Source organism: Zosterops lateralis (genome assembly GCF_965231275.1).
Source record: "Zosterops lateralis genome assembly, chromosome: 11".
Lineage (NCBI taxonomy): Eukaryota > Metazoa > Chordata > Aves > Passeriformes > Zosteropidae > Zosterops > Zosterops lateralis.
The window spans coordinates 7,446,034-7,467,242 of NC_139771.1; the positions used below are offsets into that span (position 1 = coordinate 7,446,034).

General features: G+C 40.6%; 1 protein-coding gene across 8 annotated transcripts in view; it reads right to left on the minus strand.

Moving 5' to 3' along the window:
* Positions 1 to 5,302: 5,302 nt before the first annotated feature.
* IQSEC1 (IQ motif and Sec7 domain ArfGEF 1) overlaps positions 5,303 to 21,209 on the minus strand; it is a 270,877-nt gene continuing 254,970 nt past the window's right edge. For 4 of the 8 annotated variants that reach the window (XM_083869821.1, XM_083869823.1, XM_083869828.1 and 1 more), the window contains 4 exons: positions 18,670 to 18,843; positions 17,718 to 17,894; positions 11,380 to 11,429; positions 5,303 to 9,944 (listed from right to left, as the gene is read on the minus strand). In XM_083869821.1, coding sequence (XP_083725947.1) covers positions 9,495 to 9,944; positions 11,380 to 11,429; positions 17,718 to 17,894; positions 18,670 to 18,843 — 851 coding nt within the window. In that variant the 3' untranslated portion in view covers positions 5,303 to 9,494. The remainder of the gene's footprint in view (positions 9,945 to 11,379; positions 11,430 to 17,717; positions 17,895 to 18,669; positions 18,844 to 21,209) is intronic. The other 4 variants (XM_083869822.1, XM_083869824.1, XM_083869826.1 and 1 more) reach the window with 2 other exon arrangements.

Below are 21,209 nucleotides of genomic sequence, written 5' to 3' on the forward strand. Positions count from 1 at the left end.
CATGGTAAAATCTGCTTGAAGAAAATGATCCAAACAGTGAAAACCAGGCTGGGCAGTTGGGAAGCCCAGGGAAAAGATGCCTCATCAGGAAGTTCCAAAGAACTGGAGCAGCAGCCAGCACACCCCGCCCTGTGTGTTCATTCAGCAAGCATGAGGATGGCACTGTGAGCAGACCCTAAATAAACACCTGGGGTTTTTCCAGTCACAGGGGGTGGCCTCACACCCACGGCACGAAGCTGCAGGCAGACCATGGTTTGCACCACAGATTTTGTCCCATCCATGCAGCCCTTCCAGTGCTGTGTGTAACCACAGCTGAAATCACACTCCTGGCAGCTGCAGTTCTCTCCAGAATCCCCCCATCCTGACCTGATACATCTTCAAACTGCCTTGCACAATCTACTGGGGAAAAAAAAAAAATAAAAAAAAAAAATTAAAAAAAAAAAAAAAAAAAAAAAATCAGTATTTTTGCCTTCTGCTTCAGCAACACACCCAACCTTTTCCTTTCCCCACTTTTATTTCTGACTCCTCTCTGCTGTCTGTGCCACTGAGGTATTCATCCACGTGTTCCCATCATTTCAGATCCCCGTCCTGGGCCAGCTAATCCCTCGGCTGTTACAGCTCCTCATAACTCACGTTTTGTGAACAACCACAACTCCCACAAGGATGTCCATTTCAGCCCATGCCACACAGAAGTGGAAGAATTCCTTCCTGAGAAGGAATTAATGCAAGAGAAGTAGAGATCAGCAAATTACTACAATAAAATTACCCTTCTGTCTTCCTTTTTTTTCTTCTGTATTTTTCCAGCAGCTATTTAAAACTGGTATTCAAGAATAAAATGCCCTGATAACATTTAGCTCTTTGAGACATAGATATTTTATTTATTGAAAAAGCGTCACTAAATTACTTTACAAAAACATTCACCAAGCTTTGCAGCACTTCCAGGAAAAGACATAAAATTCCTCCTCTCTATGCAATCATTTTTTGCTTCTTTTCAACCTGACAGATGGTATGAAAATTTTGCACTTGACATTGATAATTGTCTTTCCCACAGGCATTTGATGATGTGCTCATTGCATCACCTCCTGGCTTGGAATATTGTTTTAAAAAGCTGCTTCACAAATGAAATCCTGGGAAAGGTGAGGGCAGGAACTGGTATTTCCACTTTAGCTCCTGGTTACATGCTGTGGAAGTGATGTGATGCGTTTGAAACACAGATGTTAACACGGTCGCTGCACAAATACATAAATAAATTTGTCCAAGCTGTTGTCCATGCACACCGACTGGGCTGTGGCCATCTAAGAAACCACCTGAAAAATAAAGATACATTCTGTTGATGAAAGGGATTTCTCACAACTTCAGGTGGCACTTGCAGGGAAATTGTCCATCAGCTCTGCCATGTTAGATTAAAAGGAAGTACTAAATTGCCTCATGTTTTGTATATTTTATTTCACATTATAATGTTTTTTAACAGCCAAAAAGAGATTTAATTTTTCAAGTAAGGAAGAAGAGGCCAAACAATTGAAATCAAGTTTGTGGCTCAGTGAGGGGAGATACCCTGAAGTCAGTGCAGGAAAGAGGCTTCTGCTGTGGGATTGCACCCAAGGAGCTGCAGGGCAGCCTGGAGAGGGCTGGCTTTGTGTCACACACAGGTGACAGTGGTGAGTGACAGGATAAGGGGGCTATAAAAAGACCTTGCAGTAACTGGATAAAGCACGTCTTGGCACTGTTAATGAATACAGGAGGGAGATGGGTCAAGAATGTCTCTGCCAAAATAAATTTATTACACTCTAATGTTGGAGAGAAGGAAGGAGCTGCATGAACTCAGGAACACTTCATTAATAATTATTAGTCCAATAACTTGCTCCATCCCAAATGAGGCATCTGTTTCTCCCTTTTCCCATCTGGGGAGAGAAAGAGATGACCCAAAATGCCACTGCTTTTTCACCAGCTTTATTTCAGTCATTTCAAATTCCTGCAGTCAGAGGAATTGTTCAGGACACGTCCCCTGTGTTTCACTACTAATGTATGGACAGGCATATAATTATAATTATAATTATAATTATAATTATAATTATAATTATAATTATTATTATTATTATTATTATTATTATTTTCCTTTTTGCATGAAGCTATGCTGGCAGTCTGCAAATATGTGATCAGGGTCATGGAATATTGCAACACCCCAGAAAACTGCATGTTACACTAGCAGGGAAAAAAATAGGAAGAGCAGAAACAAAGTTTCCTTCCTCTTTAGACATAAAATACACACAGACAAATTATTTTGAAAATTTACAGACTGACATAGCACAGGAGTTGGCACATAATCAATTTTTAAAACCTGCTGAAATGCCATGAAAATTCAGGGCTATAAACACCTGGGATGCCTAAAATCTGAACTGGAATATTCAGCATGTTTGTCACCAGGCTGGAAAATGTTGCTGCCCTTCCAAACCCAGGGGTTGAAGCACAACAGAAGAATCTCCAACTCTGGTGATTGCAGGGGTGTGTTTTGTTGGTTGATTTGTTGGGATTTGGTTGGAGGGTTTTTTTTGGATGTTATTTTTAATTATAGCAGAGTCATTTGTTTGGAGCCTGGTGTAAGGGCTGAGGCAGAAAGAGACTACCAGAAAGATGGCAAGGACAGTACACAGGGTGAATCATTAAATAAAAGTGTTCTTTCTTGTGGGAGATGGACATAAAAGAACATTGGCCAGCAAAATAAAGGAATAATCAGCCAAGAGCACATGGGGAGGTGGTGGAAGGGGCAGATGCTCACAGGGGTGGGCACCTCCTTGCAGGGTCCCACACTCAGCTGAGCTCTGCTCCTATAAAAAAATCACTACAAAATCAGACTGGCAACTGGATTAAATGAATCCATTTCTAGCCCTGGTTCAGTCTGATCCCACTGCTGAGTCACAGAACTCCTGCACAGTCTTTGCTTTTCCCAGTTCTCTGAACACAAACCCAGGGCCCATTTCCTCATCAGAAATGAGGCATGGTGCTCTAGCACAGCTGAGGAGCTGCAGAGAAAAGACATTTCCACCATCCACTCCTAACATTTCATTTGCCTTGGAATGAATTTCCCCTGCTCATCTCGTTAAAGACAGATCGCTTTTGCTTTGCTCATTACACAGAACTGTCTAAAGCACTGTGTGCACGTATGAAAAATAAATGAAAGCTCCGGTGGTGTCATTTCCCAGCAGAGCTGATGAATTGCACTCTTGGGGCTGCTCTCAGCCGCTGGGTCTCATGAACCATGCTGCTAATTTCACATCTCAGCTACTGTAAAAATGCTAAATAAAGGGGATTTTTTATTTTCATTTTATCCCTAAAAATATGCATTTATTCACATGGCAAAAATGATAAAACTAAACATTTGAAAAAAGTGATGGCTTCAAGTCAGCATCACCCACACAACCTTCATTTAAGTCTTTCTTAGCTGAGGAAGTACTTCCAGCAGAAATACTAATTTAAGATTTTCCTAACTTTCATGGCCAGCCTTATCCTGCATTTGATTTAGTTTTGCTCAGTAATACAGGATTTGTCATTAATTCTTGAAAGAATAGGAAACAGAAAGAAGGCCTACCAAAAAATACACCTAAAATGAAATAGTTGTGTGGTTTAGATATTTCTATTTGATGGGTTGTGTTATGTTTTCTTCCAGGAATTTTATGTCAACAAAATAAGCAGCAAAAATCACTAAGTAGGGCAAAAATTCAGAAAGATTCCTTTGGAAAAGGTGTATTTAATGCAGCTGTAACACAGGGTGGAGATGAATGAAACACTGCACACTATTAAAATAAAATAAATATATGCTAAAATACCATACCTGTTTTTGTGAAACTCTGAATGAAAATCAATCATTAAGGCCAACTGGAAAAAAAAAAAGTTAAGTAGAATTCATTGATTATTGAGTCAACAAAAATCTGACAAAAGACACAGATAAAACATTTATAGTTCTTTATTTTTCTGTCCTTTTAATCTTGCCTTTATTTCAACAAAAAAAATTACAAAAAATACTTGGAAAATAACTTATTGTTTAAAACTTGCTATCTAGAATAGCTCAAGTTTATTTTTATTATTTATTATTGTTTATTGCATGACAACTCATTGCTGCCATCTGTGCACTGCCACGTGCAGAACTCTTGTCTTCTCAAAATGTATTCAAATTCTACAAATCCTAATTTCTAAACCAGGAGTAGAAGTATCAGTGCAGAACAGCTCTGCAAATTCTTCTCCTTCCACTTGAGGATGTTTTTATGGTACTGAGGCACTGGTCACCTTCTAAGGGGTCCCACAGCTTAGAGGGTGGCATGGAGGAGGGTGATAAGTGGGTACTTACCTATCCAAAACAAAAAATCATTGATGAAGATGCACATCCTGAAATTGCAGCCCTCCAGAAAGAGGCCATAGCTGACTATTCCTACAAAATAATTCAAGAATCTCCTAAAATTCATAGAAAACAGAAGCAAACACAGTGTTTAGTTTAATTGACAGCTGAGCATTAGCTTGGCCAGGCTTTATAGGCACACTACATCTCCTGGGAATGCTGGAAATGCAGCAAGGTCATTGGAATATCCCACAGGTGATTATCCACGTTTAATTGCAGGATGTAATTCAAATCCCGGGAAGGCCAAAGGATCCTTCTGGGCTGGAGACTGAACCACACAAGCAGAGAGAAGGAGAAACTGGGCAGTGCTGGCTCAGTGATGGTGTTTGGGGGCTCCCTGCCCATGCCCACAGAGGCACTGCCAGCTCCTGGGGGTTCCACGGAGCTGCCCAAGGCTTGGCCCAGGCAAGGACAAAGGGGACCCTCCCCAGGCAGGGCAGGAGTGCCCTGGGCAGGACTCCTGAGGCCACCCGGGCTCAGCTGGATACAAACCTGTCAAACAAACCTGTCAGCACCACCCAGGGCTTGAGGGGTTTGCGAATTGTCCACCAGGGCCTCTCCTGTGCCTCCCTGTCTGCACATTGGGTGCTGGAATCACTGTCTCCCTGTCTGTCTGCACATCTGGGTGCTGGATTGTCTCTCTGTCTGCACATCTGCCTGCAGGGTTCATTGCTCTCTAGCCACTCTAGAACCAAATTTATTACAGCACCACCACACCAACCCAAGCTGAGCGAGAAGGGGCCACAGACTCCACTCACCACCTCCACCACCTGATCTTCAGTTCCTGGCCCCTCAGAAGTGAGCAGCAGAAATTGCACTGCCTCAGCAGGGCCAGGATGCCACAGGAAGGAATTTCCTTCATTTCAAATATGAGGAGTTGAAGCTCTCAGATTGCACAAAATGAGAAACGAATAGTTTTAAATGGTTTATTTGATTTTTCCACATGATCACAGTTATAGTTTTACATCAATAGGGTCTGTTACTACTTACAAACAGAATGCATATTAAAATGAAAGCACTCCTTTCTTCCCCAGAGTTACAAAAGGGGTCTCGAGCCTCCCCAGAACAGAAGCTTCTTGTAAGCATAATGATTTTTGAAGTCTTTAACAGTCTGCATTCAAGACCTAATTCTAACAGTTTAATACAACTCAAAGCTGATTTAAGTTCCTAGCAGGAGATAGGCAACCTCAAAGTGACTGCAGACTTATAGTAATGCTAATTTACACACTATATACAATTTAGAGAATTCTCTATTCCCCCTACTGGTCCCATTTTCACCACCCCCTTTTCTCTTTTCCAAATTGGATCTTGTTATTGGCTCCACTTTTCTTTGAAATATATACACGAGAATCCATTTTGCAGGCAAGAAGTGCGATGGTATTTTACAAGGGAACAGCAAAATGCATGCTTAACTGCAGAAAACACACAGCTTCATATGGAACAGCAAGTCAACATCTAGAGATTCAGTGTTTAAATATCTGCTGACTGTCTTTCAGCTCATTTTATCAAGAAACAAGAGGCTTCTGCTGCATGCAGTACATGATGGGAAAATCATTCTACACTGTATGTTAGACTTTTTTTTTTTTTAGCAATACAAGACGCACATTATATTAGGATGAACTTTGATTTTTTGTTTTTTTACATCGTTTTACATTTCATTCTTAACTTAAAAAAATAAAACTCCCTAATATATATTTGATTGTTGTCCCAGAAAAGATTTTTTTGTTGTTGTTGCCACACCTTCATTCTTTATATTTCCCTTTCATTTGTTCAAATCAGCATTACTGCTTTGCCACATCGTTTATGGGAAGAGAGAACCACGGTCACTCTGTGCAGTTCTGTACCAGTTTGTAATTGGCAATGGCATCTGAGAAAAAACCCTCTCCATTCTACTCCTGCCTGCGGGCTGAAGAATTTGTTTTAATTCATTTTATTAAGCCCAAGTACTGGAATTTTCCTATCCTAGGCATGACCCACACTGCTCTAAGCAACTGTTGATCAAGGACAGAGTCAGAGGTTTTTATTACAACCCTAAACAAGCAGCAAAGTTCTGGAGACTTGTGCTGACACCAAGACATGTTTGTTTGGTTGGAGTACATAGAAACACACAGTCTAAGAAACAAAACAGAACAAAACTAGGGGGAAAATAGAAGTCAAGTCCACTGTTTCTCCTCATTGGCTTGAAAGAACAGAGTTTGCAAATCCTGTGCCCTCAGGTGACCAGGTTTGGTTTCTAACCAGCCTCCAAATGATCTGTGATTTCACACTCTCTGTGAGAAGCAGGCACAGCCTCCTCCCCAGCATCCATGGAACCATGTGGAAATGTTTCTGTGCATGCACGTTTGTGACATCTCCTCAACACTTTGGTTCACAAATACATTGATTGCACATGGAAAATCAGTGGCCAGGCATTAAACTGTGCCTTACTGTTTAAGTACAGAATATTTAAATGTAACTCTAATTTAAATGAATGAAAGGGGTTTTTAAACATAAAGCAAATGTGGATATGAGAGATTTAACATCTTCAGTGTTAATCAACACAGTGAGTCAGATTTTCCTCTCCACTGCTACTGCATATTCTGCCTTTATTCCATACACAGAATTTTACTTCCATCATGCCTCTGCATCTGAAACAAGCACAGACTCCATCACCCAGTGAAGAGGAGCTTTCTCACCTCTGTTTTAATTAAAAGATGCAGTTTCTGAGAGATGTTTGCATCTAGATGGTTCTTTATCTTTTCTGGAACAACCTATAAATTACAGTTAGACTCTACTATTGGTACAGATGTATGAAGAAAAGTCTACATATTGAAATATGTTATCACTTTACTTCAACTAATATCAACAGTAACACTGATATATTTTGCAATTATACAATATGTAGAGTGTAGCCTCACACTAATAACATTAGATGACATGCAGACAGTTCTACTTTCCCTTATAAGAACAGTATATATTTTTTTAAACTGCAAGGAACAGAGCCTCAGGGGACCCGGGCGAGCCCTCTTAAGGTAAGCCGCAGAATTTAGAATAAATAGAATGAGTGATACAGAAAAAAGAATAACCACTTGTTTTCTTTTCATGGAGATCATTCCGAGGAGAAGGAACAGAAGGGGAAAATGTATTGCACATGTGTGAAACAAACGTGGACTGCTGGAAACAAAAGACTAAACAACTCTAGATTGCTGTATTTGCTCTCTGTGGAGGTGAACAAAGTGCTCAGTTTGCAGTTTTGCTGGTATTGTGGTTTCCATGGGATGAAAGGGGAAAAAAATGACTGAACCTCTCCCATCCTCCCCACGCTAGAGATGCCATGAGCAAGCCAACATGACAAGTCACCCTGTTGCTCCCATGTCCTCCTAATCTGGGACACTTTTATTACTGTTACACAGAAACCCGACTGGCTGGAGCTGTGATTACTTTTACCCGTCTCTTACTGGAACTTTTTGCTCATCCTCTTCAAGGTTTGCTTTTAGGCTGGTACAGTTTTGCAGTTGTGATTCCTTTGTCTCTACTGTTTAGGTGTTTAGTCCTTGCAGTGGCTCAAAGTGCTGAAACTACAAAGTAGGCGCCATGGATAACTTTGTACAGGATTTTGGGATACAAATCGTAGAGAAATTTGCGAATGGTTTGGTTACAACACATAAGCAACAACAGCACAGCCTATTGTTATGTGATGTCTTGCAACTAACTGGACTATGGAAGTGAGGGTTTGAGCATAAACTCAGCCTGCTGAGTGCTGGGTGCTTCAAACTAACAAATGTGATGAGTAAAAATGGTAAAGCCACTTTGTTGCTAGCACATGGCTACATGGAATTACAGATTTTAAATTTTATATATATATATATATATATGTATAAAAACCCTATACTAAATTCTAAAACAAACCTTCAAGTTTTAGAGCACTTCCACTGGAAACACTCTGGACTAGAATTCAGCTTCGCTGGGGGTAAAAATGAGAAATCATGGAACCAAAGTAGCTGAGAAGGATGGAGGTTTGCCATTTTCATGTTTTGAGATGAATGTTTTTGCAGTGTTTACATGCACCTGGCGCAACTCTTCCCGTGTGCTCGTTCAATCTGTATGCTTACAAAAAGAAATGTGGATCATGTAAATTCACAGTTATCACAGCCTTTAAAGTGTCTAAGAGCTTGTGTGACCAATGCTCAGAGGTGCCTCTCCCTGGTTAGTGGGCAGCCTCCGTTGCTACGGAATAATTACTGCATCTTAACGAGTTTGCTTACCTGAAATAGCAGAGCAGCTCTAATACTGATTACGTATGATATCATCGTGTTAATAAAATAAGGATTTATACAAAGCAGTATTGGACTACAACATTTAAATGCTATGTTACTTGGCACGTTTAGTAATGATTGCTTAGAAATCTTAACAAGTCCAGGGGGACTCGTGGTGAAAATATTGAAATGTTTGAAATTGGTTTCTAACATTTAATGTTTTTGGTCTACTCTTTCATATGCTATTCATCTATTATACTGTCCTATCAAGTAAGTGGAATTCCTTGTAAAGTCTATATTGCTAGTTTTGTGGACTGAAAAAATTTCTTTCCAAGCACAAATGTTAACTATACAGTATATATATATATATTTATATGTATATATTTATATTATATAAAGTTTACTTACGTACTTTCATCAACCATATCAGGTCTACTTATTTTTTTTGCCCATTGAGAATAAAAGAGCAAGAATGCAACACTTGGTTCTGTCTCACTTTTTTCCCTGTTGTTTTGTTTTTTTCCCATAGGCTAACTTTTCATTAGGCATGTAAAATTGTCCAGGGGGTTTGGTGTAAAAGGTAGCTTTCCTCAGGTTCAGCAAGCAGCACGTTTTCAAGGCAAGTTTGGAAACAGGAACTAACCAGATGGTGGCGAACATCTCTCCGGTAAGATAAGTAAAACCAGTATGGCCTGGGCTAACCGGAATTATTTTATTTAGTAACAGCAAGCCTTTAAGCTCATTAAACGGTCTAGATAAAAACTGACGGTGTGTGTGTGTGTGCGATGTGTCACTTCCCCGCAAGTGCCTTGTTTTTTTTCTGCGGGGGGGTTTAAAGCCAGAGTCACAGGGAGGAGGGCTGTCGGTGCCTAGACTATGGTGCTGATGCCGCTGTGTTTGGGCTTGGCGCTGCCGGCGGTGGTGGCGGGCGGCGGGGGCGGCCCGTGGTGGTGCGGGCCGTGGTGCGGGGCATGGTGCGGCACGAAGGGGCCGTGGCCGTGGCCATGCTGGTGGTACTGGTGTGGGTGTGGGTGCGGGTGCGGGTGTGGGGGCGGGTGGTAGTGGTGGTGGTGGTGGTAGGGCGGCGGGTTCTGGTGGCAGAACGGGGCGTGGTGCGGGTGTGGCGCGGCCGCGCCCTCCGCGTGGTGTGGGGGCTGCGGGGCCGCGTGGATCTGCGCGGGGGCTTTGCCCCTCTTGCTCCCGAACAGGGAACCAAGCAGGGAGGAGGAGTTAGGCATAGTCTGGTGAGGAGGGCGAGATGGACACTCTCGGGTTGATGTCGCTCTTCGGCGCATGTGAGGGCTGCTAATGATGGACCCCTATAAAAGAAATTAATAGAAAAAAATAAAAATTAAAAGAAAAAAAAAAAAAAGAAAAGTCTTGAAATGTTCCAAAAGGAAAAAATTAAATTAAAAAAAAAATAACAAAAGGAAAAAAAAGTTCACACTGACCCACAAACTCCTCCTTTAGGGTTCACATGGTGGTGGATTATGCTAAAGAGTTCTAGGGAAAATTTTATCTCCACCTTCCCTAAGTTGCCAATAGGGCAATGCCCTTCTTAGGGGATGTTAAACATTGAGTGATTTTCTCTCAGTACTTTGACACCAAAAGTTATGACTTTAAAAAAAAAAAAGTCACAGAAGAGTAACGTAAGACCTACGAGTGTGTATTTAAAGGAAAAAAAACATTTTAAAATACTGCAAAAAATACCATACTTGCTTTTTTACCACCAAAAAAAAAAAAAAAAAGCCACATCAAATTCAACCTAAATAGTTAAACACACAGCAGCAAATATTACAGTTACAGCTTGTATTTTAAAATGGCATTTAAATCTTTATTTATAGTAGTTTTCCACTACTATACATGACAGTGCTGCTTCTCAGGCCTAGCTCTGCATTTTGTGTTAAATGGAACCATACTGTTTTTGCCACTAAGATTTCTATGTACTTGTATTATTCTGACCTGTGGTCCAACATTTTCTAGTATTTAGCCTGGAATTTACTTCCTGGAAGTTCAGGGTTTGTATTTTTAAAGAGTCATGGGACACAACAGTACTTAGGCAAAGTGTGCTAGATTTAAACTGCAATCTACCTAAAGCAAACACAAAAAAAAAAAAAAAAAAAGAAAAAAGAAAAAAGGAAAAAAAAAAAAAAGAAAAAATCTGCAAGCTGAATTCAGAGACATGAACAGTATATATAAATGGTTTGAAGATGAATGAAATCTCATGAAATCCACATTGAATTCACCTATCTGAATAATTTTTTTTATCCTCCCATGCCCTATCTGTGCAATTCCATGGTGTCATGACTGCATACATTTAGCAATTGAACTCGAAAATAAGCAATGGGGATGGTTGAGCATGACAGTCAATAGTTGTAGCTAAATATCAAACAGCAAGAACAGTGTACTTGGTAACAAAGAGCAAGTGGGCTTTTAAGCTGGGACCAGACTGAAATGGTGGCAAAAGGACACATCATATCCATTTAACCATGCTTGCAGGAACAAAGGGAACAAGGTTAGCTCAAACCAAAAATGGCATTGCTCTAAAACAAGCTGTCAGTGCTTTTGTAAGCTGGAAGAATACAGAGTGAGTAGCCTAGGCATGCAGTTTATCCGTGGCAGGCAGGTTATATATATAGATAATATATATATGTTAGAAGAAAAAAGAGCAAAAAAATATATGTATGTAGATAAAAGAAAGGTTTGAAATGCACATCATCACATCCAGCTAGACATCAGGAACTTCCTACTTACTTCCATATTGCTGTCTAGCGATCCTGCACTGCTGCGTCGCCCACGCTTGCCTGCCCAGGACATGCAACAGCAGAGATTAGAGACTGCGACACGACCGGCGCCACACGACCCCACAGCTTTGGGGCCAGCAGGGACAGCAGCCCTCTGCACCTGCCTGCCTTTGGAGGGCTTGAGGGCGAATTTGGAGGGCTGTTGTTCTTGATGGGAATTGGATTCGCACGAGCGGGGTGTGATTGGTTTTGGGGGTTTTTTTGGGGGGGAGATTTGCATGGTCTTGAGGTTCACGTGTTTGAGCAGCTGGGTTTAGTGCTGTGGTGGTGATGCTGAGCAGCAACAGTTTTAAATGGTTTGGTTTCCTGGAATCTGATTGTCCATGAACATCTTTTTTTTTTCCTTTAAACACTGAGATATGCTTGTGGGGTGGCATTAACTTAAATGTAAAATTTAATGTTGAAATATTCTGAACTTCAGTGTGGGGCACTGTGAGGGGCATTGGTTTTATCACTTCATCAGTTTTATCACTTTATCAGTTTTATCATTTCATTGGTTCTATCATTTCATCAATTTTATCATTTAATTAGTTCTATCACTTCATCAGTTCTATCACTTCATCAGTTTTATAATTTCATCAATTTTTATCATTGCTATTTCAGCTTTGAACCTCAGTGGATTTCATACAATCTTCTTTCATGAGGTTTAAGAAATAAAAAACTAAACTTAATTTTTGATCAATAAATCTGGAATCTGTCTTGACATTATGGCTAGATTTTGTTTGTTTAGCTGTGCAGTGCTTTATCTTTAAGCATGTTGGATTTGTACTCCAACAATCTCAAATTGCAAAGACATTTGCCTCAACCCACAGGTGAAACTCCAGACTGTTTGCCTAAAGAGCCAGAAGACCTCAGTGGCTGTACAGGACATGGGATCCCAGATTTTCTTTCTCACTTCACAGCAGAGAAAATAGCATCTGGCTGCAGTGGAAATAGAGATTTTTAGAAGATAGCTTGTGGAGCTTTGCTTTGCAAAGTTTTAGAATACTTTCCTGGCAGGGTGTAGAAACAAAGCTGAGCTTTGAGGAGGCCTCAGGTGCTCAGAGCTTCCCTAAAATCCACAGGGCTTTAGAAACCAAAGCTTTCTCAGCACTCTTTCCTTGCTTTCCTGCAAGGCCAAATATCAATCTCCACCCTGCATTGGCACATTGCTGCCTTCAGAATCTTCTACTCTGAGAGGTGGCTTTGGGGGAGAATGTGAGGATTTCAGCATCACTGAACCAATTAATGACTGTGCCCTCATCACAGACACCCCAAAAGCACCTGGGATCAGAACTAGGGAGGCACTGGAACTGCTCATAGGACAGTTCAGACTACCTAAAGGATCAGTGTGATCAAAAACTACCACCTGCTGGATTTATAAGCATAATGTTGACGTAGTTGGTCACAGGACACTGCCCTGAAACAAGTTTCTCATAAGAGCTAAAGTTCCAGGCTACTGGAACATTTTCCCCTCTTATAAACAGTTGTACAAACCCCTCTGAAGAGACATTACATTGAGGGGAAGGAGTTTGTGGTCAAGGTGTTGTGTTTGACTTGTAAAATTATCAGGATTTGGAATAATCCCCCTGGATGGGCTCTTTGTCAAAAGCTCACTGCTTCATCTCCTGCTGCAGTTTCAGCCTCAGCCAAACCAGAGCTGTACTATCTTATGAGCCCCCCAAGAAAAACTGGGTTTGATAATCCCTTATTTTGACTCCCAGTCAGGCTTTGATATTTTTCTGCTCTGATAACGGGATTAGTACTGATTAACACTCCAATCACTCTTGCTTGCTGATGCAAACACACTGCGGCAGCCACCTTGGAACTCAGCAGTCAGGGTTACAAATAAGACTGAGAGCTGACACGGGGCATTAAACGTGGCCAAAAACGAAGGGAAAACACAACAATCCAATGCCTTTTGCATATGGCAGGAGTCACAGTCTGATCAAATAACCACGGACACAGTAAATACGGACAGAGAGCGACAGATGGAATTTTGCTCAGAATAACTTCAGGGCAGAGTAGTACTTGCAAAGCCAAGAACAAACAGAAAAATCCTACTTAAAATGCCTGTAAATTTCCCTCAGATAGGCGCTATTGCTGTACAGAGGCTTCCTTCATTTCCTTAAAAACAGACTGAACCCAATTCTGTGCTGACATGCAGTGTGATGGGAAGGCTGCTCAGTAAATCCCCTGCAGCAATCCCCCTGCCAATGTGTGTTTATTCCAGACTGTTCCCCGGTCTTTGGGATGGCATCCCATCCCAGAAATGCCTCCCTAGAGCTCCAGCCTTCATGTGCATCTCAGGAAAATTCTCTCAACTAGAATTGCATCTGAGCATGTACTGGCAGGATAATTAGCAGCTGTGCTATAAAGCAAAGTGGTATTTATCAAATCTGAAGATTAGTTTTGCTTAATATATTATGCTTACTTTAATTTTTTAAGGCTGTTAAAAGTGGGGTTTAATTTATTTTATAAAATTAAATTTCAATGAATTTAACCTTATCTGTTAGATATGAATATTCCTTGTAAGAAATATCTTTAACTTACACAAATGTATTTCCCATATATGAACATGCATTATATGGGGTGAAGGATATTTCAAATTTGTATTAGAAATATGAAGTGATTACAAGATTTTTACAAACTTAACCATGCCAAAAGAAAATTGAGTTTCATTAATAAAAGCCATTGCACCTTGCAGAATGGATGTGTGCAGGACACATCACGAGATGTGTGGTGATCTCACAGCTGGGGCTGCAGATCAGCTCAGTACATGGAAATATTTCTCACTGCTGCTCTGTAGTTCTTGAAACTCTTCTGGGCCACTGAGATAATTGATCAACACTGTATTATGACCTGGCTTTGTGTCTTGGGAAAAAAGTTTTAAATTAAACTACTCGGATTATTAGAGAGACCACTTTTGAGGGGAAAAGACTCTTCACATTTTCATCTTGTTTTCTGTGTGAAACAGGTACAATCTTAAGATCTCGCAGTGAAATAGTATTATTTTAATCCTGGAAATACTTTTTGTTTGGTTTTGAAGCAATCTTTTTTGGTCTGTGGCTGTTCCAGCCCAGCTCCCAATAAAAGGAGCCACTGTACCACCCTCACTTGGGCAGTACTACCTGGCTGTGCCAGCTGTAGAATACTGGGGCCTACAAGTAAATTGCCATTTTTAAGCCAGTTCAGTATGTAAATATTATTCCCACCTTACAGGTTAGGGATGTGGGAATAAAGTTTGAATTCCACTATAAACTCAGTGTAAAAGCACTGGGTCCCCCAGCAACTCAAAGTGGCTGGAATTCAAATTAAAGAACCTAAAATCAGTCCAGAAAAGTGGAAGGAACAGACTGGAAAACAACACCAGTCTAATCCTTCCTGCTCTGCTTTAGTGACCAAATCATTCTTCCTGTGGAACAGTGGCCATGAAGGGACATCATACTTTTCCCATTGTTCTGTAAACTCATAAAACTTAGCTTTAGATGCATTAAAATTTGTCTGGCTTCTAATATTTTAATATAAATTAAGAATTTTGAAGTCTGGAACAAATAAATTCAGTTCTTCCTTGACTATAGCTCAAAAATGTGTAATAAAAATGATACATTTCTCTTTAGAGAAAAATAGAGCCCGAAATATTTTTGACATATTCGCATCTTGGAACACTTGGATGCCACATTCTGTTTTATATTCCATGGAAGGAACTGTCAATCTACAAGGAACAACAACATCTCTCAGATGAAGAGAGTCTCATCACACCCCTTCCACAGCTGGGGGTTGAGCTGTTGTGGCAAATGCAGAGAACCACCCTCAGGAAAGGATTCCTGGTGGACAAATCCTGCTTTTCTGTGCATTTCCAGCTTAGGAGGCAGAATTAGCCAGGGTGTCAGGGTTTGTCAGCTCTCAGAAGCTTCTGAATCGTCACTCAGAGGAATTTGAAGTCACTTTCCACAGCCTCCATTAACTGGGATGTCTGGGGGACAGCAATGGATTGTTTTCCTGGGTAGTTCTGTCCTGTACCTGTGCAGCCAAATGTTGTTCAGTCACATTTCCCTTCACTGAATAAACAGCTAAAATTTTGGGTTTGCAGTGGTCATTGGACATTTACCTGCCTTCTTGCATAAATACGCAACCAGGCCATTTTCTCATGTTTGTTAGATTCATTTCTGATGAAATGCAGAAAGAGTCCCTATAAAAATCCACTTTCCTCACACTCCTGTTCCTCCTCCTTGTTGATCCTGTGTTTTATCCACAAAAGGATTTGAGGCAACCTAACTCAGTCCTGGTTTAGAGAAGCAATTTAATATGGGATAATCACTGGGGTGCAGTATCTTCCTAGCTGAAAGTGATTTCTTTGCTTTTCTATGGATCACCTCTCCCACGTTAAAAATGAAATTAGCCTCCCATGCAAGTTATCCCCTGCGAGAAGGCAGGAAAGATACGGATCATCTCCCTGAAGTCACTCCACCAAATAAACAAAGCAAATAACAGGCAGGTCATTTCTCAAGTCAGTTGCACTGCACAAGACCAAACAGAAGCTCTCCATAATTCTCAGCTATTTCAAGTTAAAATTAAGTTTAGTTGGGTTTAACAAACTCATTGATAAACCCTGCAGTCTGTGAGTGATTTGTACTTTTTGTCATGGAAAAAGGTCATTTTCAGTAATAAGCATGCCAGTTGTAGGCATGCCCTGTGAAATGTGTTTGTGATTACAAATGCTGGTTTGTTGAATTAAACCCATAATATGAATTCAAATACATGGCAGTGTTTGAAAGAGAGGGATGAGTAATTCTGATGGAATGAAAAAATTAATTAGAAATCACATTTAGGGGTACAGATCCCCACTGAACTCACATATTACCAATATGGTAGTTCTCATTCTAATGAAATAAAACCAAAACAACAGAAAAGGATGATGAAGTATCCTCGAATCTGAGAGGTAAGAGTGGTGAAGACTAGGGCTTGATCTAAAATCCACTGGAGCCGAGCAAGCACCAATATTCAACTTCAGCCTGATTTTGGATCAAGGGCCTAAGTCTTTTTAATGAAGCACATGGAGATATGAGTATGAAAGCCTAAACAGAGAAGAAAAGAATTGAAAGAGCTCACTCTCTACATATTTGTATGCACATACATATACCCACAAAACACAGGCTATCATTTCAGTTTACAACAGTTTTATTTATTGCAGTGTAGCTAAAATATCTTATTTAGTTTAAAAAAAAAAAAAAGGAAATAGGTAAGTAGTGTCTACTGCCAAAGATATACAGAATATTGAAATTATGACTACACTGTACAGCATCACTGCAATTGAAAGAACAAAGCAGAGTATGCAACACAGCCTATGAACTAAAAAAACAAATAATAATAAAAAAATAGAGCTGCTACTGTCCCTGGAAGTACTTTCTGAACAGTGGACATGGTGTTCTGATAAGAGTTCTTGTCACTGACAGGAACCTTTAACACTGAAAGATTACATGGCTATGCCAGGTGTGAGGCAAACCAACAAATAAAAGCATGCCCAACTTCCCCTGGCTTGCTTTGGCTAAAAAAAATCACACCACCACTGCTTTCCAGTCTTTAATCAGTTAATAAAAATTAAGACACATCAGTGCCCTGGTGAGTTATCAGCATTCTTGTCCTGCTTTGGTTCTGTTGTCAAGAGTACTTCACAACAACCTCTTTTTGCAAGAATTAGGAACTGTGAGTTACAAACCAAGAGAAGAGTATCAGGGACACACTGAGTTACACAGCTCTAGACAGAATTTAGTTGGGCTTCACTCAATTTCATTCATCCAGGTGGTAACACAGGTACACTTGAGCACAGAGTACACAGAAAGCGCTCGTGACACAGAGACCAGGAGCCTTCCTTCCCTTCCTAGCCCTACTCTATGAGGGGGGAAAAAAGCAAAGGAGATGAAAAAAAAAAAAAGAAAGGAAAAGCTAAATGAATTACTCCTCCTAGCACAAGTCGATCATTTCTGTTTTATTAAAAACTTACAGTTTTTCCTCTGTCTCTTCACTGTCCTTTAAAAGTTTCTATAACAACCTACAACGGCTTAAATACTTTCAAACAGTGGCGCTTAACAGAACAAAGGTTAAAAAAAAAAAAAAACAAACAAACCCCAAACAAACAGAAATTAACCACCGGGGAGGTGAGGAGGAGGGGAAGGAGCTATTTGGAAGTGTGAGATTCCGACCCTGATATTACTTTCGGAGAGCCCAGAGCGAGGTGGGCTTTTTGGGGATGGTGGAGAGGCAGCTTTGCATGCAGAGAGGCGGGGAGGGAGGAGAGGCAGCGCTTACCTGCTTCGGACAGGTCCCGCAGGGAGGAGCTGAGCGCGCTCCGCTTCAGCCCCTCTCCGCCGGCGTAGCTGTCATCCAGACACGCCCGGGGCAGGCTCCCGTTCCCCGAGTCCTTCTTCAGGCTGGAGCACTGCGACATGCTGGGACGAACCACCCCCTTCTGCTTCTCCAGCTCGGCTGCAACACACACGGGGCGTTTTTCAGTTGGGGTTTGTGGGGACAGAACAACCCGGAGCATCCCTGTGTCTGTAGGGGAGTGAGAGCACTGAGCAGCTTCACCCCTCCAGAGACAGCTGGATGTGCATCAGGGCTTTTTCTGGAAAAGAAGTGGGCTTCTTGTGGAAAAATGGGATAAAATTTCATGTTCAGACACTCACGGGACTACCAGCAAAATATATCAGTTTGGACCAATAAGAGCTTCCTTATTGACTGCAGGAATAGCAATGTGGAAATGAAGACAAATTCAATGAAGTTTATTGGAAGGGCCATCACTGGGAATTTCAGTGTGAGGCAAATTACCCCTAAAGTTCTTGATGTAATTAATGATTCAAGTCACGGATCCATCTGTCCTCTGTCCAAATTATCCCTAAAATCTTACAGGAATTTTTACTGCAAATCACAGATCCAGCTCTCCTCTGTCCACATTATCCCTGAAATTCTTGCTGTAGTTTATGCTACAAATCACAGACCCAGCTCCCCTCTGGCCATTGTTATTTGCAGCTTGTCCAGGATAAATTCCACTGCAGCTACACTGCAGTAAATAGGAGTCAATGAACTCAGCTGGGGCTTAAGACATTATTGGTTTTTTCCTCCTTGTCGAAGCAAAGTCATGGGAAAACACACATTATTTTGAACTTTTAAGGAGTTCTCATGTGTTACACACACATTCAGAATTTTCTTATTTTGATTAGCTGGAAAATGCTCTATTATATATATTATGTATTATATGTACCTTTGTACTTACACTCTATTCTGTGCTTTTCCATTTCTTGAACTTCTGCAATAGATTCCCTCAAATCATCTGTAAACTTCTTCCTGTCCTGAGGATTCGGTGCATTGAAATTTATGAGTACTTTGATATCTGCTCCTGGAACAGCTGATGTGAGCCGAATGCCATTGGGATAATCTGGAAGGAAAAGGCAAGAAAAACTAAGCTCTGATTATTACAATTACTTTTCTTTTAACAAAAATACCCATCAAGACTGAAAGCTTTTTACTTAATATTACCACAGAGGAGAGGATGCAAAGTCAGAGAAATAAAAGTCTGACAGCACAAAGTTAGAATAAAAATCCCTAAGGTACACTGGAACAGCTTAACTGCCAAATACTGAACAAATATTGAGAGATATCTTTATGTAGCTGCTACCCTTAAGGTACAGTATACAATATATATATAAAACAGCAGGAAAAAATGTGCAAAAAGCTAAGGGGATAATTTTACTTTCATGGAACAGATCCCATCACCTACCTTACTCACCTGTGACCAAAATTTTGCTGAGTGTAAAGGCTACTTGAAGACATTTCAAATGCTACAAATTGTTTTTTTACTTTTAATTCACTGTTTGCATGAAAACAAACACACAAACAGGTAAGGATTTAGCATTCCCTATTGGATTGTGTTCCCTGTACATCCTACTTTCCTTTTTTTTTTTTTTCTTTTAAATAAAGTTAAAAGTATCTGGGAAATCACATACTGAAGAAGTAAAAAGACTGATTTGGTTTTTTCACCCTTCTTTTGACCCATGTTATGGACTTTTAGTAATAAAAAGGACTTTTTTTTTTCAGGAAATTGTCTTCACCTCTTTTCTAGTGTACTGCTGAAATTTTAACAGCTGGTTAAAACTATCTCCTGGTTGGGACAGAAGGTTCATTTACAGAAAGATACTCAGAATGAAAATATGTTGTGCTGTAGGAAACAAATCAGTCTTTGCTTGAAGCACAGACATGGAGCAATGGGTGTCAGCAAACCTCAAGGTGTGCATTTTAACTCAATGTTTTCTTTTACTCAGCTGCCTTCCCTTCTTGGTTTGCTAAAGCTCTCAAATATTTACTTCAGTATTTGAGCCCAAGCTCAAGGGCTCCCATGTGCTGAAACCTCCCTCCCTCAAGAGCCAGCAGATGAAGTGAGGCACTCCCCTCCCTCAAAGCCAGGAGGTTTCAACAAGACTTCAACTATTGAGAGACCAGTGCATGTGCTTGGTTTTTTTAGGATACCTTTACTTTGGTTTTTTTTAGGATACCTAAACTCCCAGATCAAAGCTGCACTAAAAGTGAAGCAAGTCCATTTACAATCTTCAGGGGAAATGAAGGAACTGCCCTGAGGCTCAAATGAGGGGAAGGAGGGAGGAAGGAATTGTGAGTTTTGCTGGGATTTGCTGTCAACACCTGACACAGAACAGCCAAAGGTCCCAGTGCTGGGCAGGCTCAGGTGGGATGTTGGGAATACTGGCACAGGGAAGGCAGCAAACAGCTCTGCACCACCCCAGGGGAAAGAATAAAAATGTTTACAAAACCAAACCAGGACACCTGGCAACCCCAAAGTCACTGGAGCTGCCCCTCCATATGAGCCAAGAAGGAATTTCCACACAACAAACACATTTATTTTCTTACCAAAGGTACTTCTCTGCTCTGTATTGATCAAGTCTCAGGAAACCCTCACATCAGTATTTCTTGGTTTCAGTCACACTCTCTCCTAAGTGATCAGCTCCCCCTCTATATTTTATTAGTGATTTTGACTGAAAATGAAAAATACACTTCCCTTATGGCTTATTTATTTACTAGAGATATGTGACATTGTTTTCCCTTTCAGAGTTCTTCCATCCCTCAACATAATTGACTTCCATCATTGAAAGTCAATTCTCCTATCACCAGTGTCAGTCATTTGTTCAACCTCACCAGCAGCCAAACCAATATTTTTGTTGCTTCTGCTTTAGCAGCACTGACTTATTCCCTTGAAACCAGAGAACAGCTGCTCCACACAGTTACTGATGGCTCTGGCCAAAACAGCCCAAAGCTGGCTGGGGTCAGGGGAGATGAAGAATATTGAATTTTACAAATCAAAGGGGGCAAATACTTGTCTTTCCCAACTGGAAAATGGTGCATCCCACCTAAGAGGAGCCAATATTAGAGTACAGTCTGTTCACTGATGCACTGCACTGAATTAAACTCAAAAGAATTCATGCTCCTGCAGTACCTCAGTTAAAATGCCTCCAGTTCACTGGGAGGAATCCAATCCTTTGCCTCTTGTTTCACTATATATATCTTTAAATTTATTTGATTAGTTTCTCTACTTAGCATGCTTATATTTTTAAAATATATTTTATTTAACATGGCATCAGAGAGTTATAAATCCTTCTATTTTTAGTAGAATCCAGGATAGATGTATTTGTCCTTCCCCTTCAAAACAGAATTTTATATCACATAATGTGCTCACAAGAGAGAGGGAACGCATGTGTAAGCACAGAAATAATCTGTGGGCTACAGAGCTGCTGT